The sequence below is a fragment of the Pelophylax lessonae genome (assembly GCF_965119305.1).
Source record: "Pelophylax lessonae genome assembly, chromosome: 9".
NCBI lineage: Eukaryota > Metazoa > Chordata > Amphibia > Anura > Ranidae > Pelophylax > Pelophylax lessonae.
Genome location: NC_138776.1, coordinates 172,220,148 through 172,243,458, shown reverse-complemented (window position 1 = coordinate 172,243,458; position 23,311 = coordinate 172,220,148). Strand labels below are relative to the sequence as shown.

The window sequence follows — 23,311 nt, the reverse complement described above, 5'->3', positions numbered from 1 at the left end:
GTAAGCGGCAGTCCGGGTCCGCTGCCCATACCAATTCGGCCTGAAGGGGCGCCCTCACCCGGTTCTGGGGTGGGGGGACGTTTGCTCGGTTTTCTTCAACCCTGGCTGGCCCGCATTCGGGACAGGTGGGTTCAGGAAATCGTTCGATCTGGATACAAGATCGAGTTTCTCTCTCGGCCGGCGAGCAGATTTTTTCCCTCAAATCTTCAGCTGTCTCCGGAGCGTTTGCAGGATCTGCACCTGGCGGTGCGGGATCTGCGGGCCCAGGGAGTGGTGGGTTCCGGTGCCTCATTGGGACAGGTTTCGGGGGTTCTACTCCAATCTGTTCACTGTGCCCAGAAAGGAGGGCAAAGTGCGTCCGATTCTGGACTTGAAAGCTCTGAACCGCTTTGTGTGGGTTCGCAAGTTCCGCATGGAATCCCTGCGCTCAGTGGTGGCTGCCCTTAGTCCGGGGAAATTCATGGCCTCCATCGATCTGAAGGATGTGTACCTTCACATCCCCATTTTCGAGGGTCACCAGAGGTACCTTCGATTCGCCATTGCGAAGGATCATTACCAATTCGTGGCGTTACCCTTCGGTCTCGCTTCGGCTCCGCGGGTTTTCACCAAGGTGCTTGCGCCGGTCCTGGCTTTATTGAGAGCCCAGGGCGTCTGTCTTGGGATATCTGGACGATATCTTGCTTTGGTCTGCGACCAGTCAGGGCCTGGTGAACGACCTGTCCACCACGATGCAGACTCTGGGTGGACGATAAATTTTCCAAAATCGGCGTTGTCAGTCGGTTCGTCTTCCCTACCTGGGGATGATCCTGGACTCTGCTCAAGCGAAGGTCGTCCTGCCGGACGACAAGCTCCGGACACTTCAGGACGAGGTCAGGTCCCTCAGGGACACTCAGTGCTCGTCCTTCCGGACATGTATGAGATGTCTAGGTCTAATGGTCTCGACTTTCGAGGCGATTCCCTTCGCGGGGTCTTCAGGCGGAGATCTTGGCCAAGTGGGACGGGCGTCCACAATCTCTGGATCGGCAGCTTTCGTTGAGCCGCCACACCCGAAGGGGTCTTTTGTGGTGGCTCCAGTCCCCGGCGGTGTCGGGGGGCAAGTCCTTTCGTCCCTTGTCGTGGACGGTGATCACCACGGATGCCAGCCTGTCGGGCTGGGGTGGTGTTCTGGGCGTTCTGTCCGCCCAGGGAACTTGGTCGGAGGAGGAATCCTCCCTTCCGATCAACATTCTGGAATTGCGAGCGATAAAACTTTGCCTTCTGCATTGGTCGGAACGGCTTCAGGGCCGTCCGGTTCGGGTTCAGACGGACAATGCCACAGCGGTGGCCTACATCAACCATCAAGGGGGCACCAGGAGTGCCCGTGCTGCTCGGGAAGTAAACAGCATTCTGTCGTGGGCCGAGACGCACGTCCCGGCGATAACGGCTGTACACATTCCGGGGGTGGAGAACTGGCAGGCGGACTATCTGAGTCGCCAGACCCTGGACCAGGGGGAATGGTCCCTTCACCCGGATGTCTTCCAGATGTTGTGCGAGAAGTGGGGTCTTCCGGATGTGGACCTGTTCGCGTCTCGTCTGAACAACAAGGTGGAAAGGTTCGTGGCAAGGACGCGCGATCCTCGGGCAGACGCCTCAGACGCGTTAGTGGCGCCCTGGCCTCAGTACCGACTGATGTATGCCTTTCCACCGATTCAGCTGCTGTCCAGGCTGCTTCGCAGATTGGCCTCGGAACCGCACGCGGTGATTCTGGTGGCACCGGACTGGCCTCGCCGGTCTTGGTACGCAGACCTCGTAAATCTGGCAGTCGAAGCTCCGTGGCGTCTGCCGCTTCGGGACGACCTTCTGTCTCAAGGGCCGATATTCCATCCTGCTTTACAGTCGCTGGCTTTAACGGCCTGGCTGTTGAAAGCCAGGTCCTGAAGGATAGGGGTCTCTCCCCTGAGGTCATTCCCACTTTGATCAAGGCTAGAAAAGCCTCTTCGGGAAAAATTTACTACCGTATTTGGAAAGCGTACTTTGCCTGGTGTGAGTCCAGGGGGTATTCCCCTCGCTCATACTCGGTGTCGAGAGTATTGGCTTTCCTCCAAACTGGAGTGGACCAGAGTTTGGCGCTGGCCACAATTAAGGGTCAGATTTCTGCGCTGGCCGTTCTTTTTCAGCGCCCAGTGGCGTCTAATTCATTGACTAGCACCTTTGTTCAGGGGGTGCGACATTTGGCCCCTCCTAGGAGGGAACCTTTGCCTCCATGGGACTTGAACTTGGTTCTGTCCGTGTTACAACGGGCTCCCTTTGAAAAGATCAGGGAGATCTCGTTGTCTCTGTTGTCCAAAAAGGTTGCCTTTTTGGTGGCGATCACTTCGGCTCGCAGGGTGTCGGAGCTGGCGGCTTTGTCCTGCAGCTCTCCCTACTTGGTGATTCACTTGGATAAGGTGGTCTTGCGACCTAACCCATCTTTTCTTCCGAAACGGATCTCGGAGTTTCACCTGAATGAGGACATTGTCTTGCCTTGTCTTGCCTAAGCATCCGAAGGAGGTGGCTTTGCATGCCTTGGATGTTGTTCGGGCGATCAGGGTTTACCTGTCATCGACTAAGTCCTTTCGCAAGTCGGATTCCCTATTCGTCCTTCCAGAGGGACCTCGGAAGGGCATGGCGGCGTCGGCTGCTACCATCGCCAAATGGATCAGACAGACGATTGTGCAAGCCTATGCTTTGAGGGGGAAGGTTCCTCCTTTCCCTGTGAAGGCGCACTCTACCAGATCTCTGAGTACGTCTTGGGCCTATCATCATCAGGCTTCTGTGGCCCAGGTGTGTTAGGCGGCGACTTGGTCGTCCGTTCACACCTTCTCAAAATTTTACAAAGTGGATGTTCAGGCATCGGCAGATGCTTCCTTTGGCCGTAAAGTTCTTAGTGCGGCAGTGCCTTAGGGTCCCTTGTTTGGGCCCTTGGCTGTTGGGGTGTTTTTACCCCTGGGTTACTTGTTCTTCCTGGGTTGTTGCTCCTGTTGAGCATGTTTTCCTGTTGCCAGGTTGGTTCTCTTACTTTGGTATGGTTCCTTTCTCTGATGTGGGTACTGCGTTGCTTTATGCGCGGCTGCGTTTTTTTCCCACCCCTCATGTCTACACTGCTTTGGGACGTCCCCATTAGTGAAGATTATGAAGTGGCGGCGACTGTCGGAGGACGTAAGAGAAAACGGAATTTTTGTAAAATCTTACCGTAAAATTCCTTTCTGAGTCCTCCGACAGTCGCAGCCCCCGCCCCTCTTTTGGGGTTTGTTTATGTACTCTACTGCTATGCTACTGAAACTGAGTTGAGAATGCTGGAAGCAGGGAGGTATTGACTGAGGGGACCACCCCCTAGGGGTGTGATATGCTAAAAGCTTTGATATTAACAAATCTTGTTGCCTAGCTACTCCTGCGGAGCAAAGGTCAATTACCCCATTAGTGAAGATTATGAAGTGGCGGCGACTGTCGGAGGACTCAGAGAAAGGAATTTTACGGTAAGATTTTACAAAAATTCAGTTTTTTTGTAAGAGTCTGAAAAATTATATTCTACCAAGGCCATACTACCTGCTGGCAAATGTTACTTTTACAAGGTTATTCCTACTTAAAAGAAAACTTTATCACACCTTTCTCTAAGATAATTCAAACCTTTGTGTTTAACCTTTGCGACAGGCTCATTTTTAAAGTGCAACTCTGGCCAAAAACATGTCTAAACTTACACTTTTTTAAAATAATAATTAAAAACACTTGGGTCATGAATGACTTGTTCTTGACTCTCAAAGAAATTCAGGCAGACCTTGAAAGCCCAAACCGAATACTTCTGCCTTAACTCTGCATCGGTTTCCTCTCCTGTGACTCTCTGGGAGGCATATAAGGCAGTGCTTAGTGGACATATTATCCAGCAAACAAATGCAAACTAGAATGCTAACAGCTACAACATAAATTAGAATCCTGTCTAGTAGAGCTGCACGATTAATCGTATGAAAATCGCGATCTCGATTCACCCCTCCTGACGATCTGAACCTGACATATGCTCGATTCTTTGCATAGCTGCAGAGAGAACAGCTGTGGAACAAAAAAAAGCCTCCTGCAAACAAATGCCTATCAACATTAGTCTCCCAGTAACTATAAACAAAATGATTACATTGTATCTTTTCCTTCCCTCTGCCAGGGAGAAAGGAAGTTTAACCTCTTAAAGACTAGACCTTTTTCTGACACTTGTTGCCTGCAAGTTAAAATCATTTTTTTTTTGCTAGAAAAGTACTTGGAACCCCCAAACATTTTATATATTTTTTTAGCTGAGACCCTACAGAATAAAATGGCTTTTGTTGTAATATTTTATGTCGCACTGTATTTGCGCAGCCTTTCAAACGCAATTAATAGACTTTAATGAATAAAAAAAAAAAACGTAACAGTAAAGTTATCCCAATTTTTTTTTGTTACACAGAGAATCGTGATCTTTATTCCAAGCTAAAAAATCGTGATTCTCATTTTGGCCAGAATCGTGCAGCTCTACTGTCTAGCCATTCTCTACTACTTAAACTATCCCCGACTCTGGCTAATCGTAAACTCTTGGACCAGGCTTGTATAGAACTGGACCTATGTTTAACTGATGAGGCTAAACACCCTTTGTGCTGGTCCTGCCAGAAATGGTACGCCAAAGCAAATAAGCCAAATCCGATGCCAGCCAACAGGTTATGTACTTTTACTCCCAAATTCTCTCATCACTCTGCGTACCCATTATAATGTTCTGTCTGCTAACCTAGTCATGTTACCAAAGCCTGACCGAGATTACTCCTTATGGGCCTGTTTTAGGCCCATCTTGCATCAATATTGATATGAAAATTTTCACCAAGATCCTGGCTAATCGTCTAAACTCGTTTCTCTCTCACTTAATCAAAAAATAACCAAGTCAGATTTGTTCCACAACCGCAGGCTGGGGACGCCATCTGTCGAATTATACAGTTGCAACACCTCGCTCACAACCGTTCTCTGGAAACTGCTTTATCACTCAATGTGAACAAGGCATTTAACACGGTCATGGCCTTACCTTATGTCTGTGCTCCATCACCTTTTGGTACTTAATTTTTAAGTTCAGAATCCAATATTATGTGTTTGAATCCTGTTTCCCAATAGAAAGGGTACTCGTCAGGGCTGCCGACTCTCACCGCTTCTATTTATCTTAGCCTTGGAACCCTTGGCGGAAGCAGTTCTCTCAAATCCTCATATTTGGGGCATTGAAGCGGGCTCCGCTCATAAGATTTCCTTATTCGCCAACGATATTTTGATGACCCTGACAACACCTAGTTTCTGTGCCTAACTTACTATCTTTTCTAGAAACGTTTGCGTCCCTTTCGGGTCTGCATGTTAACCCTACCAAGACTAAAGCAATCTCAGTTAAGCTTTCACCTGAACTGGCTGCTTTGAGAACAGCCTTTTCCATTTTAATGGTTTTCTTCTTTGCCCTATTTAGGAATCTGGCTCACCCCCCAGCATGAAGGATTATATCAGACCAACTTCCCACCTCTATTTAGAAAATTGACTGACATTGCTCTCCTCTTGGTCTCATTTGCTATTATCTTGGTTTGGCAGGATTGCTGCAGTTCAAATGTCTTATCTCTCAAACGTCAATACAATAATCAATTTTCCTGCTGGATCAATAATGGATTAGTTGACATTCATTCTCTATTCACCCCCCACAAGAATAATAACCTTTTGAAGCTCTTAGATCTCCTCATGATATACCCCTGCATGAACATTACAGTTGCCTACAACTCAAGCACTTCAACTTATAAAATCACGACTTACTCCATACACGTTAACCCCTTTTGAGAGCCTTTGCAGAACCCAACCCCATTCCCCGGGGTTTATATCGTTACTTCTTTAAGAAACCCCCAGTGTGGCCTTACCATCTACAATGGAACACAGATCCAGAGGACTGGCAGATCATGACCATAGCCCTTTCGAACAGCAATAAAAATGTTCTTGTATTGGAAAACGCCTACAAAATGCTTTTTAGATGGTACTATACGCCAGCTAGGCTGGCCCGATTCATTAAATCTTATTCTCCTTTTGCTTCTGGGGATGTTCTCATAACAAAACTATGGCATATATTTGGTGGTCATGACCTAAGGCAGTGATGGCGAACCTTGGCACCCTAGATGTTTTGGAACTACAATTCCCATGATGCTCATGCACTTTGCAGTGTAGTTGAGCATCATGGGAAATGTAGTTCTAAAATATCGGGGGTGCCAAGGTTTGCCATCACTGTCCTAAGGTATGCAGACTGAGTCAGAGTTTACACCCTTCTTCATGATATATTTCATACCAATATTAAAAGGGCCCCTTACAAGGCATTACTTTTGTAAACCAATTGCAGAACTGCTTCGTTTGGAGCGCCAATTGGCTTTACATCTTTTTCTGCAAGTAAGTTGACTATTGCGAAGACTTGGAAAACCCCTGTGCTTCGATCTGAAGCAGTTGAGAAGCAGTTGAGAACCGAATGAACAATATAGTAAATGAGAAACTGATGACTTTTGCTTTGGTCACTAATGATAGATTTTTCAGAATCTGGCAGCCGTGCATATCCTATATCCAACCTTCTAGATTCAATAACCAGTTTCTCTCAATTTAGGCGATTTCGTATCGCACACCCCGTAGGACTCTTCTTCTTCATCTTCTCTTCTTGACTCCTTTCCTCTTTCCTTCCATTTCCCAGCTTTCGCTCCAGTTCTTCACCTTTATGTAGAATTGTCTTTATTGCCCACCAAGCCGCTGGGCGTTTTGGTGAGGATGGTTACAGTGATCGCATCCTCTTACTGGTATATCGTATAGTCATATAGACATCCACTGTCTACAAGTTTAAATGTTTTGTGTTCTTCAATATCATGCTTGGATGTCTTTGTTTTAGTCCGTTGCACACTACAGTCCAGAACTTCACGCTTTCTCCCCTAAGGACTTTAGTTATTACGTTACACTGAATTTGGAAACCATGTAACAGCCTTGAGGCATCCCTTTGTCGGGATTTTTAAATGCGCTATATGATGATGTAACCAATCATTGTTGGGCTAATTTGTCAAATTTAATTTTAATAAAGCTCTAGTGTAATAATAAAAAAAGAAAATCACTAATAAAAACATTTAGAATATGGGAAGGCTACACTGTCAGCTTTTTGTCTGTATCACTATAGCACATTTTACCCACTTTCAGTCTATTGAAGTCACAGCATAATGTTAAATTACATTTTTTTTTCTTTTCAACAGTGTAATAAGCTTGGCAACAAAGTGCGCAATGCCAAGTTTCCGAATGCACCTGAGAGCACATGGAATGGTAGCCATGGTCTTTAAAACACTGGATGACAGTCAGCACCACCCGGTAAATGTCATTACCTAATTTTGCTTGTGCAGCCATAAATATTGTTACAAAATTCTAATGTATTTATTGTAATGTTTTGCATTTAACTGCTGTAGTGCCAGAATCCTTTACATTTTTTGTGTTCTTTTTAAAAAAAAAAAAAAACAATTATCTTCAATGATGTGTATGCAAGTACATTTGACGCAAACATCAGAACATTATGTGAGGGTATACAGGCTGTTTTCATACTGCTAGTCCATTTTTTTTTTTTTTTTTAAAGCAAATCTGTCAGTAACATAAATTTGTTCAAACGCCACTATTTTAAAGAGATATCTGCAGAAAAAAAACTAAATTTCCCCTGTGCTCAGTGGTTCCTCTTGTTTACCTGTACGTCACTATAGAACACAGAAGTAAAGAGAGACCCGGAAGACAAGTGAGTATTAATGCAGCTTTGATGGAGGGGCTTTTTAAAACGGTTTATTTGCGGACATGGCCGCCTAAGGTGAAACTACACATCCCCATTAATCCATCCCCCCTTCCCTCCTTCTGAGCTACCATCTTCAAAATCCAGCGCAGATGCATTGCAGGTCTCTGGCAAGTTCTTGGGACTTGGAAAGTCCCTAATACTTGACAGAAACTTGCAACGCATCTGTACAAAGCAATAGATTTTCTGTGCATGCGGACAGATGCCTCTAGTTGCTGTTACATGTGCAATGTAGGTCAGTGGTGCGTCTGAACGAGTGGGAAATCTTGCAGCATGTATGTGCCTTTTTTGGCCTCAGATTGTATGTTTTCAAAGATCTTTCCCTAATAAGGCTACATTCACACATTAAAGGCTCCGTTCACACCTGAGCAATCCGAATCACGGGCGGAATCGCCGAGATTCTGCCCATGATTCCAAATCTTGGGATGCTTGTGCAATGCCATTACTTCTTAATGGCCCCCCAATCACGCCACAATTTTTCTGCAAGATAAATCGTGCTGCAATTGTGGCAAAATCGCGTCTTGATTGGGGCGCCATTAAGAAGTAATGGCATCACACAAGCCTCCCATGATTTGCTGTGATTTGGTAGGGCAGGCAGAATCACTGAGCCGTACGCGTGCCCCTCTTTTTCTGACCTGCCGGGCTGCATAATTGAGTAAGGGTCTGGTATGGTTTTGGGAGGGGGATCGCACACGTTTTTTTTTTTTTTTCCCCCCCTGTTGCTGGGTAATGCCGGCATTGTTTTCTTTACATTCATCTGTCCGTGGAGAAGCCCACTGACAAGGTGACTCATGGTTGTTAAGGACACAAGCGGCTGGCTTTCCAACCTGCTGCTTAACAACCAGCTTTTTTCAAACAAAATTTGAATCGGTCGATCGTTTTTCAACCGATCAGAAATCTAATCTTTCTTAAAAGTTGGATTTTGTTAGAAAACTAAATAAACTAAACAAATTCTAACAGATTTCAATGAAATTCGTTACTTTTTCATTTGGCGATATGGATACATGCGAATAACGAAAAAATTGCCCGAATTTGTATTCAGACCAAAACGAATTGCGCATGTCTAATATATAGTATTATAGGTTAATAGGTCAAAGAAAAGCAAACTGCATATAGTGTGATATTGTAATATAACTATTTGCTCCACAGTAAATCTCGATGTGTGCATTTATCACTGCAACTTTGTGAATATACAGTAATACCTTGGTTTGCGAGCATAATTAGTTCTGGAAGCATGCTTGTAATCAAAAGCGCTCTTATATCAAAGTGAATTTCCCTATAAGAAATAATGGAAACTCCAGAGGATTTGTTCCTCAACCATTTATTCATATAAAAAATTATTACGGCAATACAAAATACAGTATAAAGTGTACTATGTAATTTGGCCTGTGTCAGGTGCCCACCCCCTCCCCTGTGCTCCTGTCACTGTTTTATAAATAAAAATGCTGGCTTTACCCGATTTCAGAGCGTCGCTCAGCCGTCACGTGACCGGCCTGCTCTCTCCTCCTGACTGACGTCAGTGGGGGAATCTCGGCTCCATCCGCTGCAGCTGTCAGGCGGGGAAGAGGAGAGAGGCAGCAGGTCACCTGACGGCCGATCGGTGCTCTGAAATTGGGTACATCCCGCTTTTTTTTTTTTTTATATATAAAACTGTGAAAGGAGCAAATAGCATTGGGAAACAAAGAGGATTATAGCAACGTAGCAGTGTGGGTTAATGGAGCCTAAGAGCTCACAGTGGAGTTTAATGCTGACCATACACTATATGAAAAATCGGCCGAAATTCGGTCATTTCTCATTTGGACAGTTCTTTTTTTTTCGGCCAGTTAATGGGCAAAAATCGGTAATCATCCTTTGTTTTTTTCGGCTCAAAAACGTCACAACCAATTTTGGAAATTTTCTGCCGAACTAATGATAAATTGAAAGATTGTGTTTCTCGTCCAAACTGTTTGCACTAGGTATATGTGAAAAAAACTAACAATAAACAGATTCATTTATGTCCATTGAATGATTTATCGATCATTACATGATGGCACTATCGTTTGCTCTCACGGTCAAATGTTCCTTTTTCAAAAAGGAGTTTGTACGATTTTTCATATATTGTATGGCAAGCATAAGACTTTATTCTGCTTATATACTTATGCTTTTATCCGTTGCAACACTGTGTACTATAGTCATATGTTAATGTGATTAAGATTTTTGGTATATTTCATTTAAAGGGACAGCGCTACACATGTATGTTTATAAAATGTAAAATATGTTTGAAGTTTATTCTTTTTAGGTGTGAGCACAATTTTATAATTACAATATCTCTAAGTGTTTGGCATTTGCGCGAAGTTCATTTGGAGTTTAATGTCTTCTCTACCTACAGCTTAACATTAATGTGCATGATTTCCACATTGATCTTATTTTGCTGGGAGAGACTGTTAATAAACCTCACTTTCAGAAAGATTTACCTCCTTTTCTTTGTCCTTTTTGTGCTTCTATCACAGAATCTAGCTCTTTGTACTGCTGCTCTAATGTATATACTGAGCAGAGACCGCTTAAATATGGACCTTGACAGAGCTAGTCTGGACCTCATGATACGACTTTTAGAAATGGAGCAAGACATCACATCCAAGCATATGAACGAGAAAGATATGAACAAAATAAAAGAGAAAATTCGCAAGTTGTGTGAAACTGTTCACAACAAGCATCTTGACTTGGAGAATATCACAGTAAGTGTTTTTGTTTTCCAGTTAGGGCCTCTTAGGACTTCTGGTAATACATTTCACAGCTAAAGCTCTTATCAAGTGCAGGACTTTGCCTCTCCTTGCTATATCGTCCTGTGCTGCGTCTGATCATTGGGAATGGCAGCCTTCAGCATTGAATTGGAAGCCTTAGATGTGCCAGGTGACAGCTGTCATGACATGTTCTCTCTAAGCTTTTTGGCAGTGCCCTAGAATTCTAGTATTGTCACTATAGTATAGTCAGCCTCTGTTGTAATTTGCAGCCATAGAGTCTTGAGCTTTCAATGATGATCTTTGAAATATTATGACATTCACCTATATAGACTGTGACACTGTGTTCCAGTATTTTTCATTGTGTGCGAAGTAGTTAAACTTTTGCACCTAAACCCTATCTGTTACTGCTCTCCAATACAAAATCACTAGGTCTGAATTAAAATCGGGAATAAAGCCAGATTGTGATTAAAAAAACGTCACATACTTCAGCTTCTGGCTCATTCTCCCAGGCTCTGGTGACTTTACATGGCCTTCCTACTAAATTTGATTTTACTTTCTTCTTTTTTTTTTTTTTTTTTTATTGGTGTAATTGGGGGGTCCTTGTTTCTAGTGTATTTTCATAGGTAAGTGTTAATACATAATGATCTTCCATGACCTAGTGTATTGTAAGTGTTTAAACTTTTTTTTACCTTTTTTTTTTCTTACCAAATTATTTTATTCATGTTTAGTACACAGTCAAAATTAATATATTTAAGCTTATCTTTATAGAAGTAACTTGAGAAGTATAACTGCAATAATCATATTGTTATCTAGATAGGTTTAGTGATTTGGGGAACCAGAAGTGACCACCTGAGTGGGTGCTTGGGGGTAGTCCAGGTCCAGGAGGCTTTGGGTGTCAAGTGATTAAGGCAGAGCACTTCCTCCACCCTTGCCTCTATTTATGACTGTTTCCATCTGTAATGTTTTTAAATGAGTTTTTCTTTTATATAGTTTGAAACATTTTTTTTTTTTTTTTGCAAAATCTCAGTAAAGTGCTAGAATTTGAGTGCCCCTCTCCTAACCACTTCTGTACCCGTAATGTAATACCCCTTCACTACCAGGCTGTTTTTGAGTTTTCTGTGCTGTGATAGTTGGACAGGTACTCAGTCATGCAACAATGTACCCAAACAAGTTTTATACCATTTTTTAGACCAAGCCTTCATTTGCTGGTATTAACCACCGGTGTTTATTTTTTACTAAAAAAAGAATAAAAATGTCGTTTTTTTTGATAAATACACCCCCAAGGTAATTACATTTTTTTTGTCACTTTTTCTATAAATGATGACACTTTGATATTAAGGTGGAGCTCCACCCAAAAGGGGAAGCTCCCCTTATCTGCCCCCCCCCCTTCCCCCCCCTCAGGTGCCATATTTGACACCTTTCAGGTTTTGACAGGTACCCACCCCCACTTTGGCGCGATCACCCGGAAATTAGGTTCTCACCCCCCCACCGCCTGGCTATTCACAAAGCGCTTCAGGTATGCGCAGTAGGGAAATGTGAAGCCACAAGGTTTCACTGCCGGTTTCCCTTGCAAGCAATGGTGGCGCCAGCACCCAAGAACCGATGAAAAAATTGGTTGGGATGAAAACGCCGCTGGATTCCTGGACAGGTAAATGTCCTAATATTAAAACAAGGTAAAGTGCTAATAAATTATGAATGATTACCCATAATGTAACCATTAACACACAAATTAAATCGTGATAATTAAAATAAGAAATGTCATATACTAAATGAAAATATTAAAGATCTAGTGTGAATATAAATAGATTAATATCACCACAGATATGTTAGGAATAACCGCATGGGCATTAAAACATGAGTGACATCAATAAAGGTGATCTACTAAACTGAATAGTGACCCGACAAATCACAATAAAAGTGACATAACTTTCAAATTATAAAAAATTAAAAAAGCGTAGTCCATAGATTGAATCCAAATGAGTGTATGTAAAACAAATCTTCAAATCGTGTGCCAAGTGAATGTTGGATGAAATCCCACAACCAAAAAAGTATTGTGAAGAAATCTACCACCAATGTTAAAGAAGGCTTCGCCTATTGGGTCAACTCTAGCGATGGTGTAGGCACACCTAGTAGGGAAGGGGAGAATGATATTGTAGTTTCTACCACCACTCTCCGTATGGCTCTCCCTACACTTGAATGCTCCTTATCCACCCTCAATGGAAAGATTTGTTAGGGAATTGGTAGCATCACTGTCAAGCACAGATATATTCTTCTCCAACAGTTCCTCAGTGGGTAGATCATCATAAAAGGGAAACAAAAAGCCTCCACATAGTGTAAAACCATACAATGAAGCAATGAAGGGATTTATGAAAAAGTTCAAACACAATTCAGTCTATAAAAAGCACTTTCAAATGAATTCTGTATACAGCATAAGTATGCAATGGCAATGTTCTATTCTTTTCAGTTTACTATATCACCTTTATTGATGTCACTCATGATTTAATGCCCATACAGGTATTCCTAATATATCTGTGTTTATATTAATCTATATTCACACTAGATCCTTAATATTTTCATAAAGTATATGAAATCTTACAAGTTAATTATCAAGATTTAATTTGTGTGTTGATGGTTACATTATGGGTAATCATTTATTATTAGCGCTGCACGTATTGTTGCTTACATTCGTCCTGTGTTGTGCTGGCTGCTTATTGGGACATTAGCACGGTATTCCCTCTTGTTTTTTTTTTTTTATTTCCCCTAATATTAAAAGTCAGTAACTACAGTATTTGTAGCTGCTGACTTTTATTTTTTTCTGAAGGAGCCTGGACCACCTCTTTAAGGAGGTTTGGGGCTCAGTCACATTGATGCAGAGAATCGTACACCATGCAAGAGCTATTTATCTGTCTGGAGCAGTGTGGAGCTCCATGCATGCAGCCTTTGTTAATAAAGAAGCAGTGGCTTTACAAACACACACCTGCACGGGTGAAAGGGGACAGGTGTGTGGCCCTGGATGTTAGACATTGTATGTTCATGTGGGCACTCATCCCTGAACATCTGTCAAGCTCAGATCTGCGGTTGAGTACGCACAGCCGCTGTCTCCTTTTACGAACAGGCTGCCTGTGTGCTGCTGAGGATGCATAAACAAACAGCTGTTGCATGATGTACAGGCCTCTGTGCCAGTGTAGATGAGCCCTAAAATGTGGCGATTGGCAGTGGTGCACTATATCAATTATTGTATAGATCGTAAACAGAGGCTATAGGAGATGAATGGGTTAATATGCAAGATGTAGGCGACGGGGTTGATGTGTAGTACATACAGGAACAGCATTTGGATCATATGTGTAGGAAAGTAAATAAAGTAAAATATAAAAAATGATTCCAGTGAAAAAGAGTGCATAGATCTACTGCTGCGGGTCCATTCATTTGTTTCTCTGTTCATATGTTATGATCATTCCTCTGTTGTAAAAGGAAGGGAAGGGGTTAACTAAACAATAGTTTACGATCACTGTGATGACATTACAGCGATTTTAAGATACCAAGCCCTTCAGATCAGCTCCATACTCTGTGTACAGTTTTGACAACTCCGCATTCATTGATATGGTGCCATTTATCCAGTTCTGTTTATAAGCGGCAGTAGGTAAATAACTGGCTGCCAATTTACTGATTTTAAATGTACTCCAGTAGAAAAGAGGTTTAAGTGATATTAAAATCTTTAAAAAAAAATAAAATAAAAATAACAACAAACATGTTATACTTACTTGCTATGTGCAGTGGTTTTGCACAGAGCAGCCCCAATCCTCCACCTCTCAGGGCCCCTGCTGGCACTCCTGGCTCCTACCAAGTGCCCCCAGAGCAAGCACTGTGCATTGGGGGCACCCAAGCAGGCTCGTGCCCATTCACACACAGAACCACAGCTCGGTCCTGCCCCCCCCCCCCCTCTCGGTGCTCAAGTAAGTTATTTGGGGCGCATACACCCTTATACCTGAAAGTACTGGGTTCCAAGGGCTCCAACTGACCCACTGCAGAATAGCACCACAAAGGTTATCTTTGAGGAGCGTGTATAGAGAACCTCTCACTTTGCCCTGAATGTGCAAAGAAATTATCTATGGTCAAAAATGTGGTCAAAACTAATGAGTAATGTCCCTTGTGCCAATTTTTTTTATTATTTACTCCCCTGTGCTGCTGCTTTAGTTATCTTCCATTTTCCTGTTCCGCATTCTACTCCCCCCCCCCCCCCCCCCCCAACCATAATCTTCTGGTGCAGGGGATGTAAATAAAGCTGAGGGGCCTGTCTTTTGTACTAGTCAAGAGAGGTAATGATGGCAGCTGTCTTTTTTGATTATAGCATATAAAATGGGAAATGCTGTGGTGATCAAATACCACCAAAAAAGAGAATTATTTGTGAGTAGAAAAAGGACATCATTTTTATTTGGTTTCTGGGTCGCATGACTGCACAATTGTCAAAGTAACATAGTACCGTTTTGAAAAAAAATGGCCTGATCATGAAGGGGGGGGGGGGGGGGGGGGTTAAATCTTAGAGTCCACATTACCTGCCGATCAGCTCCTGCTGTGTATAATCACAGGGGTAGCAAGCCACAGGCGGTGCCCATTGGTACCTCCTACCCGGAAGTACAGGTTCATGTGTGTAAATATACGTGATCCTGTACACAGTTGCCGCCCTGTAGCAGTAAAACTGCTATATGGCGCTCACTTAGTGGTTAAACTCTCCAGTATCTTTCTAACTATAGTTAAGCTAACAGGTCTATAGTTGCATGGTAAAGATTGATCCTTTTTTAAGGCTGGGTTCACACTGGTGCTATGTTGGATATCACATGTGATTTGCACCGTATTTCTGTACAGACTACATGCAATGTCTGTGCGATGCACATTCAGCGACCTGTTACCTGTCCCAGAAGATAGCAAGGAGGGAGGGGTAGAGGAGAAGCCGCTCGAGCGGTAGTGGGAGAATGTACCTGTCAAAACTAGGTACATGTTCCCCTAAAAATGACATGCCAAATGTGGCATTTTTCGGTGGGAGGAGTGCTTAAAGCGGAACTTCCTCTTTGATTGGAGCTCCACTTTAAAGAGTTCCTAGAAATTGGAAACAATCACTTTGAAATGACATGGCTCAATTCTTTTAGGATCCGTGGGTGGATGCTATCTGCTTTATTCATCATTATTCTGTCTAAATATTTCATATTTCAATTTTGAGTCCTAGTGGTTCATTTGGAGCTGTCAATAACATCCCCATTATGGACACGAGCTCCCCCATGCTTTTATTGTATACACCGAGCTAAAGAAGGTATTTAATAAATTTGTAAACTAATTGTATTTAATGCACTAGCCTGTATGACAATGTGTGCCCACATAAAAAAACAACAAATGTATTAAACAAAACAGTGCTGTTGCTATAACAATGTGAATATCCTGTAATCAAATTCGATCGTGACTGCCCTTAAAAAAAAATTCTTCAAAACCCCACGTGTATATTAGTGCTCTGTATTCTTTTTAAAAAGTGATTCTGGGTGGTCCAGAGGCTTTTGGTTATTTATACTGATGAAATTGGATGAACGTGGAATCTCTCCTGCAGGAGTTCCATATAAGCTGTGAGGGTCCTGCTGGCCCAAAGCCATCTGGTGGGTGGCCCCCTTTAAGGTGTAGGAGCACACAAAAAAGGAGCACTTTTCATGAAGAATTCTGAACACTAATATACACGTGGTGTTTTTGAAAAAAATTTATTAGGAGAGTCACAATTGAATTTGAATACAGGACATTCACATATTGTTATTGCAACAGCACTGTTTTGTTATATGTATTTGTTTTGTATGTGGGTACACATTGTTATTTAAGCTAGTGCCTCAAATATAATTAATTTACATATCTTTTTGGCATATACCAAAAATTTATGGCAGCTGCTCACTGAGTTAATTAGTATGTTTTACCGGAGGTGCCATGTTTATAAAATTTGCCCGCTGTTTGTCCCCAGTCTCATGAACATAGTAATCAGCTCTGCATGGTTTGAGATTACCAGTTCCAGCAGAGCATCATTTCTAGTCGGTGCCTCTGTGAACTGGACCTAAAATTGTCTTGTAATGGGCATATATGTTTTCCCTTTAACTTCCTTTAGTGTCATTACCCCAGTTAATATCTGGGTAGAGCTGCACAATTAATCGGATAAGAATCCCAATCTCGATTTCCCCCCAAGATCTAAAACAGCTGCAGCCCGCATGCCAGAGACTTGGGATGTCTGGATGACACAGTGGAAATGTAGCGGCTGTCTGTTTCAGAGCTCATCTGACAGATTGGAGCCGATGCTTCCTGTATAGTTTCGGCTCCGTTCTGTCACAGGCGTAGTGATATCAAATGCACTCTACCTGTGAGAGGATACCAAGGAGCGCTGAGCTACAGGAAGCATTGGCTCTGCGCTGCTCCTCACACTTCGCCAGTACTCACAACCGTACCAACCACCAACAGTACCCACAGCAGTACCAGCCAGCCAACAGTACCCTCAGCAGTACCGGCCAGCCAACAGTACCCACAGCAGTACCCAGGGGTAATCCATGACAGAGGAGGTCACACACACATATATATATATATATATATATATATAGTGCATTGCGAAAGTATTCCAAGTATTCAGCCCCCTTGAACTTTTTGACCGTCTACCACATTTCAGGCTTCAAACATAAAGATATAAAACTGTAATTTTTTGTGAAGAATCAACAACAAGTGGGACACAATCATGAAGTGGAACGAAATTTATTGGATATTTCAATCTTTTTTAACAAATTAAAAACTGAAAAATTGGGCGTGCAAAATTATTCAGCCCCTTTACTTTCAGTGCAGCAAACTCTCTCCAGAAGTTCCGTGAGGATCTCTGAATGATCCAATGTTGACCTAAATGACTGATGATAAATAGAATCCAACTGTGTGTAATCAAGTCTCCGTATAAATGCACCTGCACTGTGATATTCTCAGAGGTCCGTTTAAAGCGTAGAGAGTATCATGAAGAACAAGGAACACACCAGGCAGGTCCGAGATACTGTTGTGGAGAAGTTTAAAGCCGAATTTGGATACAAAAAGATTTCCCAAGCTTTGAACATCCCAAGGAGCACTGTGCAAGTGATAATATTGAAATGGAAGGAGTATCAGACCACTGCAAATCTTCGAAGACCTGGCCGTCCCTCTAAACTTTCAGCTCATACAAGGAGAAGACTGATCAGAGATGCAGCCAAGAGGCCCATGATCACTCTGGATGAACTGCAGAGATCTACAGCTGAGGTGGGAGACTCTGTCCATAGGACAACAATCAGTCGTATACTGCACAAATCTGACCTTTATGGAAGAGTGGCAAGAAGAAAACCATTTCTTAAAGGTATCCATAAAAAGTGTCATTTAAAGTTTGCCACAAACCACCTGGGAGACACACCAAACCTGTGGAAGGTGCTCTGGTCAGATGAAACCAAAATCAAATTTTGGCAACAATACAAAATGTTATGTTTGGCGTAAAAGCAACACAGCTCATCACCCTGAACACACCATCCCCACTGTCAAACATGGTGGTGGCATCATCATGGTTTGGGCCTGCTTTTCTTCAGCAGGGATAGGGAAGATGGTTAAAATTGGGAAGATGGATGGAGCCAAATACAGGACCATTCTGGAAGAAAACCTGATGGAGTCTGCAAAAGACCTGAGACTGGGACGGAGATTTGTCTTCCAACAAGACAATTATCCAAAACATAAAGCAAAATCTACAATGGAATGGTTCACAAATAAACATATCCAGGTGTTACAATGGCCAAGTCAAAGTCCAGACCTGAATCCAATTGAGAATCTGTGGAAAGAACTGAAAACTGCTGTTCACAAACGCTCTCCATCCAACCTCACTGAGCTCGAGCTATGTTTGGCAAGGAGGAATGGGCAACAATTTCAGTCTCTCAATGTGCAAAACTGATAGAGCCATACCCCAAGCGACTTACAGCTGTAATCGCAGCAAAAGGTGGCGCTACAAAGTATTAACTTAAGGGGGCTGAATAATTTTGCACGCCCAATTTTTGTTTTTTATTTGTTAAAAAAAGTTTGAAATATCAAACAAATTTTGTTCCACTTCATGATTGTGTCCCACTTGTTGTTGATTCTTCACAAAAAATTTGTTTTATATCTTTGTTTGAAGCCTGAAATGTGGCAGAAGTTCGAAAAGTTCAAGGGGGCCAAATACTTTCGCAATGCACTGTATGTGTGTGTGTATATATATATATATATATATATATATATATATATATATATATATATATATATATATATATATATATATATATATATATATAATGTGTGTGTATATGTGTATATATATATATATATATATATATATATATAATATATGTGTGTGTATATGTATGTGTGTGTATGTGTATATATATATATATATATATATATATGATTTTGAGAATCGTGATCTTGATTCTAAGCAAGAAACAAATGGTGATTCTCATTTTTGCCATAATCGTGCAGCTCTATATCTGGGTAGGTAAAATCACCATCCCAGCCCCTGCAGCCCTTTCCATTTGTGCAAGGCGCTGAGTCTCCACCTCCTCATTAACTACTTGCCGACTGCGCACAGTATATTTACTGCGGCAGTCAGCCCCGGCCAGGCAGAGTGACGTAGGTCTACGTCGCTCGCCTGTCACTGGGTTTTGAGCCGATAGCGGGCGCGTGCCCGCTTCGGCTCCTTCACAGAGGAGTGCGGGCGTGTGACCGGCGGACCCGATGTCCGCTGGTCACACTACGATCGTCGGTACAGCGGGAGAAAGGCGGGCGGCTTATGTAAACAAGCTGCCTGTCATTCTCCCCTGTGTAAAAATGGAGATCAGACGGTTCTACTATGTAGAACTGTTGATCTCTGTTTTTACAATAGTAGACCTGTCCCACTACAGTTAGAAACACGCCCCTAGGACACACTTAACCCCTCCCTGTCCAATGCAGTTAACCCCTTCCCTGCCAGTGTCATTTTTGCAGTAACAGTTCATATGTATAGCACTGATTACTGCAGTAATGTCACTGGTACCCCCAAAAGTGTCAATGTCAGTCAAGGGTCCGATTTTTCCGCCGCAATGTCGCAGTACCGCAAAAAAAATCGCAGATCGCCGCCATTACTCGTTAAAAAAAAAAAAAAAACACCAAAAATGACAAAAATCTTTCCCTTAGTTAGTAAACGCGATAACTTTTGCGCAAACCAATCAAAATACGCTTTTTGCGATTTTTTTTTTACCACACATTTTTTTGGGGGGGAATTTCATATAAAAAAAAGTGAAAAATATTGTTATTTTTGCAAAATTTACGCTCTTTTTCTGTTTATAGCGCATGATCAAAAAATCGCACAGGTGATCAAATACCACCAAAAGAAAGCTCTGTTTGTGGGAAAAAAAAGACGTGAAATTCGTTTAGGTACAGCGTGCACGACCACGCAATTGTCCGTTAAAGTCACGCAATAAAAAAGTGCAAAAAACCCCCTGGTCAGGAAGGGGGTAAAATCTTCCGGGGCTTAAGTGGTTAACACTGGGTGGCCTATAATGAACTCCAATGATTACCTTTAAAATACGCACATCTATTTGCAGTCCCACCCATAATGCTTCAGCCTCATCACCCTCTCCATCAGCTAGATCCTCATTCTCATTTTCTTTGAGATCACTTCTCACATAGACCGTCACCACCACCTTTCTCATTTTACCCTGTCTCTCTGAAAGAGCATAACCAGGAGGTAGAACATGTTTATTTTTAAATTAATATATATATATATATATATATATATATATATATATATATATATATATATATACTCTTTACAATCTAAGTTAATATGCTCTTTTCCATTCCACAGACTGGTCATTTAGCAATGGAAACATTACTGTCCCTCACATCCAAACGAGCAGGAGACTGGTTTAAGGAGGAGCTGAGGCTTTTAGGTGGACTGGACCATATTGTAGACAAGGGTATGTATTGACTTCCTGCTTTCAGGTAACTTCTTTTTTCTTTAGTGAAACTTTTTTTCTTTAACTTCTTTTTTGTTTCTTCTTAAACTTTTTATAACCGCATAAAAAATGATATACTTCAGGTTATTGTAGATTTTGTACACTTTGGGGTGTGTTTACTTCCTGCTGTGCTCATATTGCCATGCAGCAGTATATACAGTATTCAGCAATGTTGGCTTACAATTTAGATGAATATTCTAACAATGGACTGACTTGGTAAATCGTATTTAATAGTTTAGTCTCTTCATTGCTGTAACTTGTAGCATCCAGGCTTGGTTTATCTTTTGTTGATCTGACCCAGATTTGGTTGCAATGTGTTAGTAGTTTGCACATTATCACTACTCTGGTTTAGCAAATTGACAAATCCAGAAGATGTAGATTTTGAGACTTTTTCAAGGCGGCAAGGGGGATAATCTTGTATTAATACACTTGCATAGCTTGATGGATAAAAATTTGGGATTTCATTTTCTTTCTCCTTCAGTTAAAGAATGTGCAAATCATCTTGGCAATGAAGAAAGTGAGGCGAAATTAGTTGCATTTTTATGGGGAGCTGAACGATGCTTAAGGGTCCTGGAGAGTGTAAGTATCTGCATCTTGTTTGTTCTCTTTCTGAAAACGTACTGATTTTTCTCCAAGTTGATGATTTAAAATCTGGCAGAGAAAAGTGTTGAGGAAGGCGGGTTACCAGTCTGATGCCAGCAGATTTCTGTGCCAGAACTGCATCCTATTCAAAAGGAAAACATTTGAGTGTTTATGAATATAATTGCTGTTGTTACAATGAAGGCTGACTTGAAAAATGCAATCTCCTATTTTGATTAAAGTTTTTCATTAATTTTTGTTGCTAACATAGCCTCATTATAAACGTTTGCTAGCTGATTCTTTTGTAGACTAAAATAACTTTATTAAATGGATGTCCACTCTGTTAGAAAAAAAAAAAAACACATTAACTCTGCAGCTACAAATCCTGTAGCTGCTGACTTTTAGTAAAACGACACTTGCCTGTCCAGGGATTCAGCGCTGCCCTCACCTGGCTAGTCCTTCACTAGCCTTTGGATTCCCGGCACCAGCATTCTAACTGTGGGCAGCCAGCTTCACAGCCGGCTGTGCGTGCGTGAGCTGTGCTGCGCTTTGTGAATGGTCTTGCTATCTTCTGGGACCTGTGACGTGAGGGAGGGGGAGAGGAGAACTTATGTCAAAACTAGGTACCTGCTCCCCTCCAACACCCCACCCCACCTCCCTAAACAAAAATGACATGCCAAACATGGCAGGGGGGGACTTAAAGCACAACTTACCCTTTTAAGTGGAGTTCCGCTTTAAGTTACTCCCAGCTTACCCTGTTGCTTGCCCATGATGGGTCCTGCTAACCCCATCATGTCTTTTTGCTCTCCACAGCAAAACCTGTAAGTGCTGGCTGGCTTACCCTATCACTGCAAGAATAAGCATCTGGTTGGAAGGAAGGAAGCCGATAGTTATGTCCTCTGATGGGCAGATACATCTTTAGTACAAAATGGAAAGTTATAGGTGGCTGGCACCATCCCTGCTTATGACATGCTGTAATTGGTCATTTCTAATGCATGGAAATCTGTTTTTCTCTTTCGTTAATTGACGGACACAACCCCTGATCTTCTTAACAATTGGGTTATACTGCCCCCTACAGGAGACAGACACTAGGCAGAAAAAATGTCTGGCTATGCCTATGGGCAGTTCCAGGGGTATACTCCCTCCTTTTGTTATAGATACTTTTTTCTGCCTAGTCAGGAGTAAGGACCTAGTTCTTTGCTGGGATCTCTAGTCCTGGCAATTTTTTCTTTAGATAGATTTTTTTTTTTTTTTCTTGTGAGATCTACAATCAACTGCTGAACTGGGCGATGGCTGGATAATCTAGATCCAGTGGTCACCCCAGTCTGGCCATGGAGCGTGCGTAGACCTCAGCTCCGGGCTCAGTCGGCTGCGACATAGCCCCACCGGACGGGGGCTGGCCTGCGAGTTAAACGCCTTGTGAGGTCGCATCGTCTGCCGAATTTGGATGGAGAGGAGGTTCTGTCTGGAGCGGTGCCTGCCTGGTTCCTGGTATGGCAAGTAACTGTCCTCCGTCTCCCCTCTGGAGGGTTTTGGGGTGGAAGTAGGCTCCTCAATGAGATGGTGGGACACCTGGGTTCCCTTCTTCCCATTAGGCACCCCCCTCATCGGTCTGGTGGTCCCTGTGGGCCATCTCCCCCCCATTCCTCCACTGACCCTTGGGTTGTGGGGCGGCCTGGTCCTCTGCCTGGGGTGGGGGCAGGGTGGTGTGGGGGGGGGGGTGCTTCGCCGGTGATCGGCTGTGTGGGGGGGCTCCTACCTGGTGGTGGCTCCTACCAGGCCCCCCCCCCTTCCTGCTTGTGCCATTTTCTTAGGCTTAGCAATCCCTCCTGGGTCCCTGGGAGCCTCGTGGTGCCACCATTTTCTAGTAGCCTGTGTGCTCAATGCACGGCGGTCATGCTTGTGTAGTCTGGCCGTTTTGCGGTGGTTTGCCATTGAAAATAGCGGCGTCCATAACAGTGGAGCCCTATGAGTGGAGATTTTGGCGGTGGGAGCCCCTCCTTATCACTTGGTGCTGACTCCTGGATGTTTATACTTCCTGATCACCACACGTGGAGTGCAGATTATCCTGGTGGCTGCTGGTATAGGAAATAAAGAAGGCGCGTGGGCCTAGCGCATTATCCTCAAAACAAGTTTTATTAAATGGT

The 23,311-nt window shown here is 42.9% G+C and overlaps 1 protein-coding gene across 2 annotated transcripts in view; it reads left to right on the top strand.

The window, feature by feature from the left end:
- The window catches only part of WAPL (WAPL cohesin release factor), a 226,127-nt gene that overhangs the window by 133,423 nt on the left and 69,393 nt on the right, over positions 1-23,311 (top strand). For both annotated transcript variants that reach the window (XM_082267623.1, XM_082267624.1), the window contains 4 exons: positions 7,260-7,371; positions 10,324-10,548; positions 20,435-20,546; positions 21,067-21,164. In XM_082267623.1, the coding sequence (XP_082123749.1) occupies positions 7,260-7,371; positions 10,324-10,548; positions 20,435-20,546; positions 21,067-21,164 (547 nt within the window). The remainder of the gene's footprint in view (positions 1-7,259; positions 7,372-10,323; positions 10,549-20,434; positions 20,547-21,066; positions 21,165-23,311) is intronic.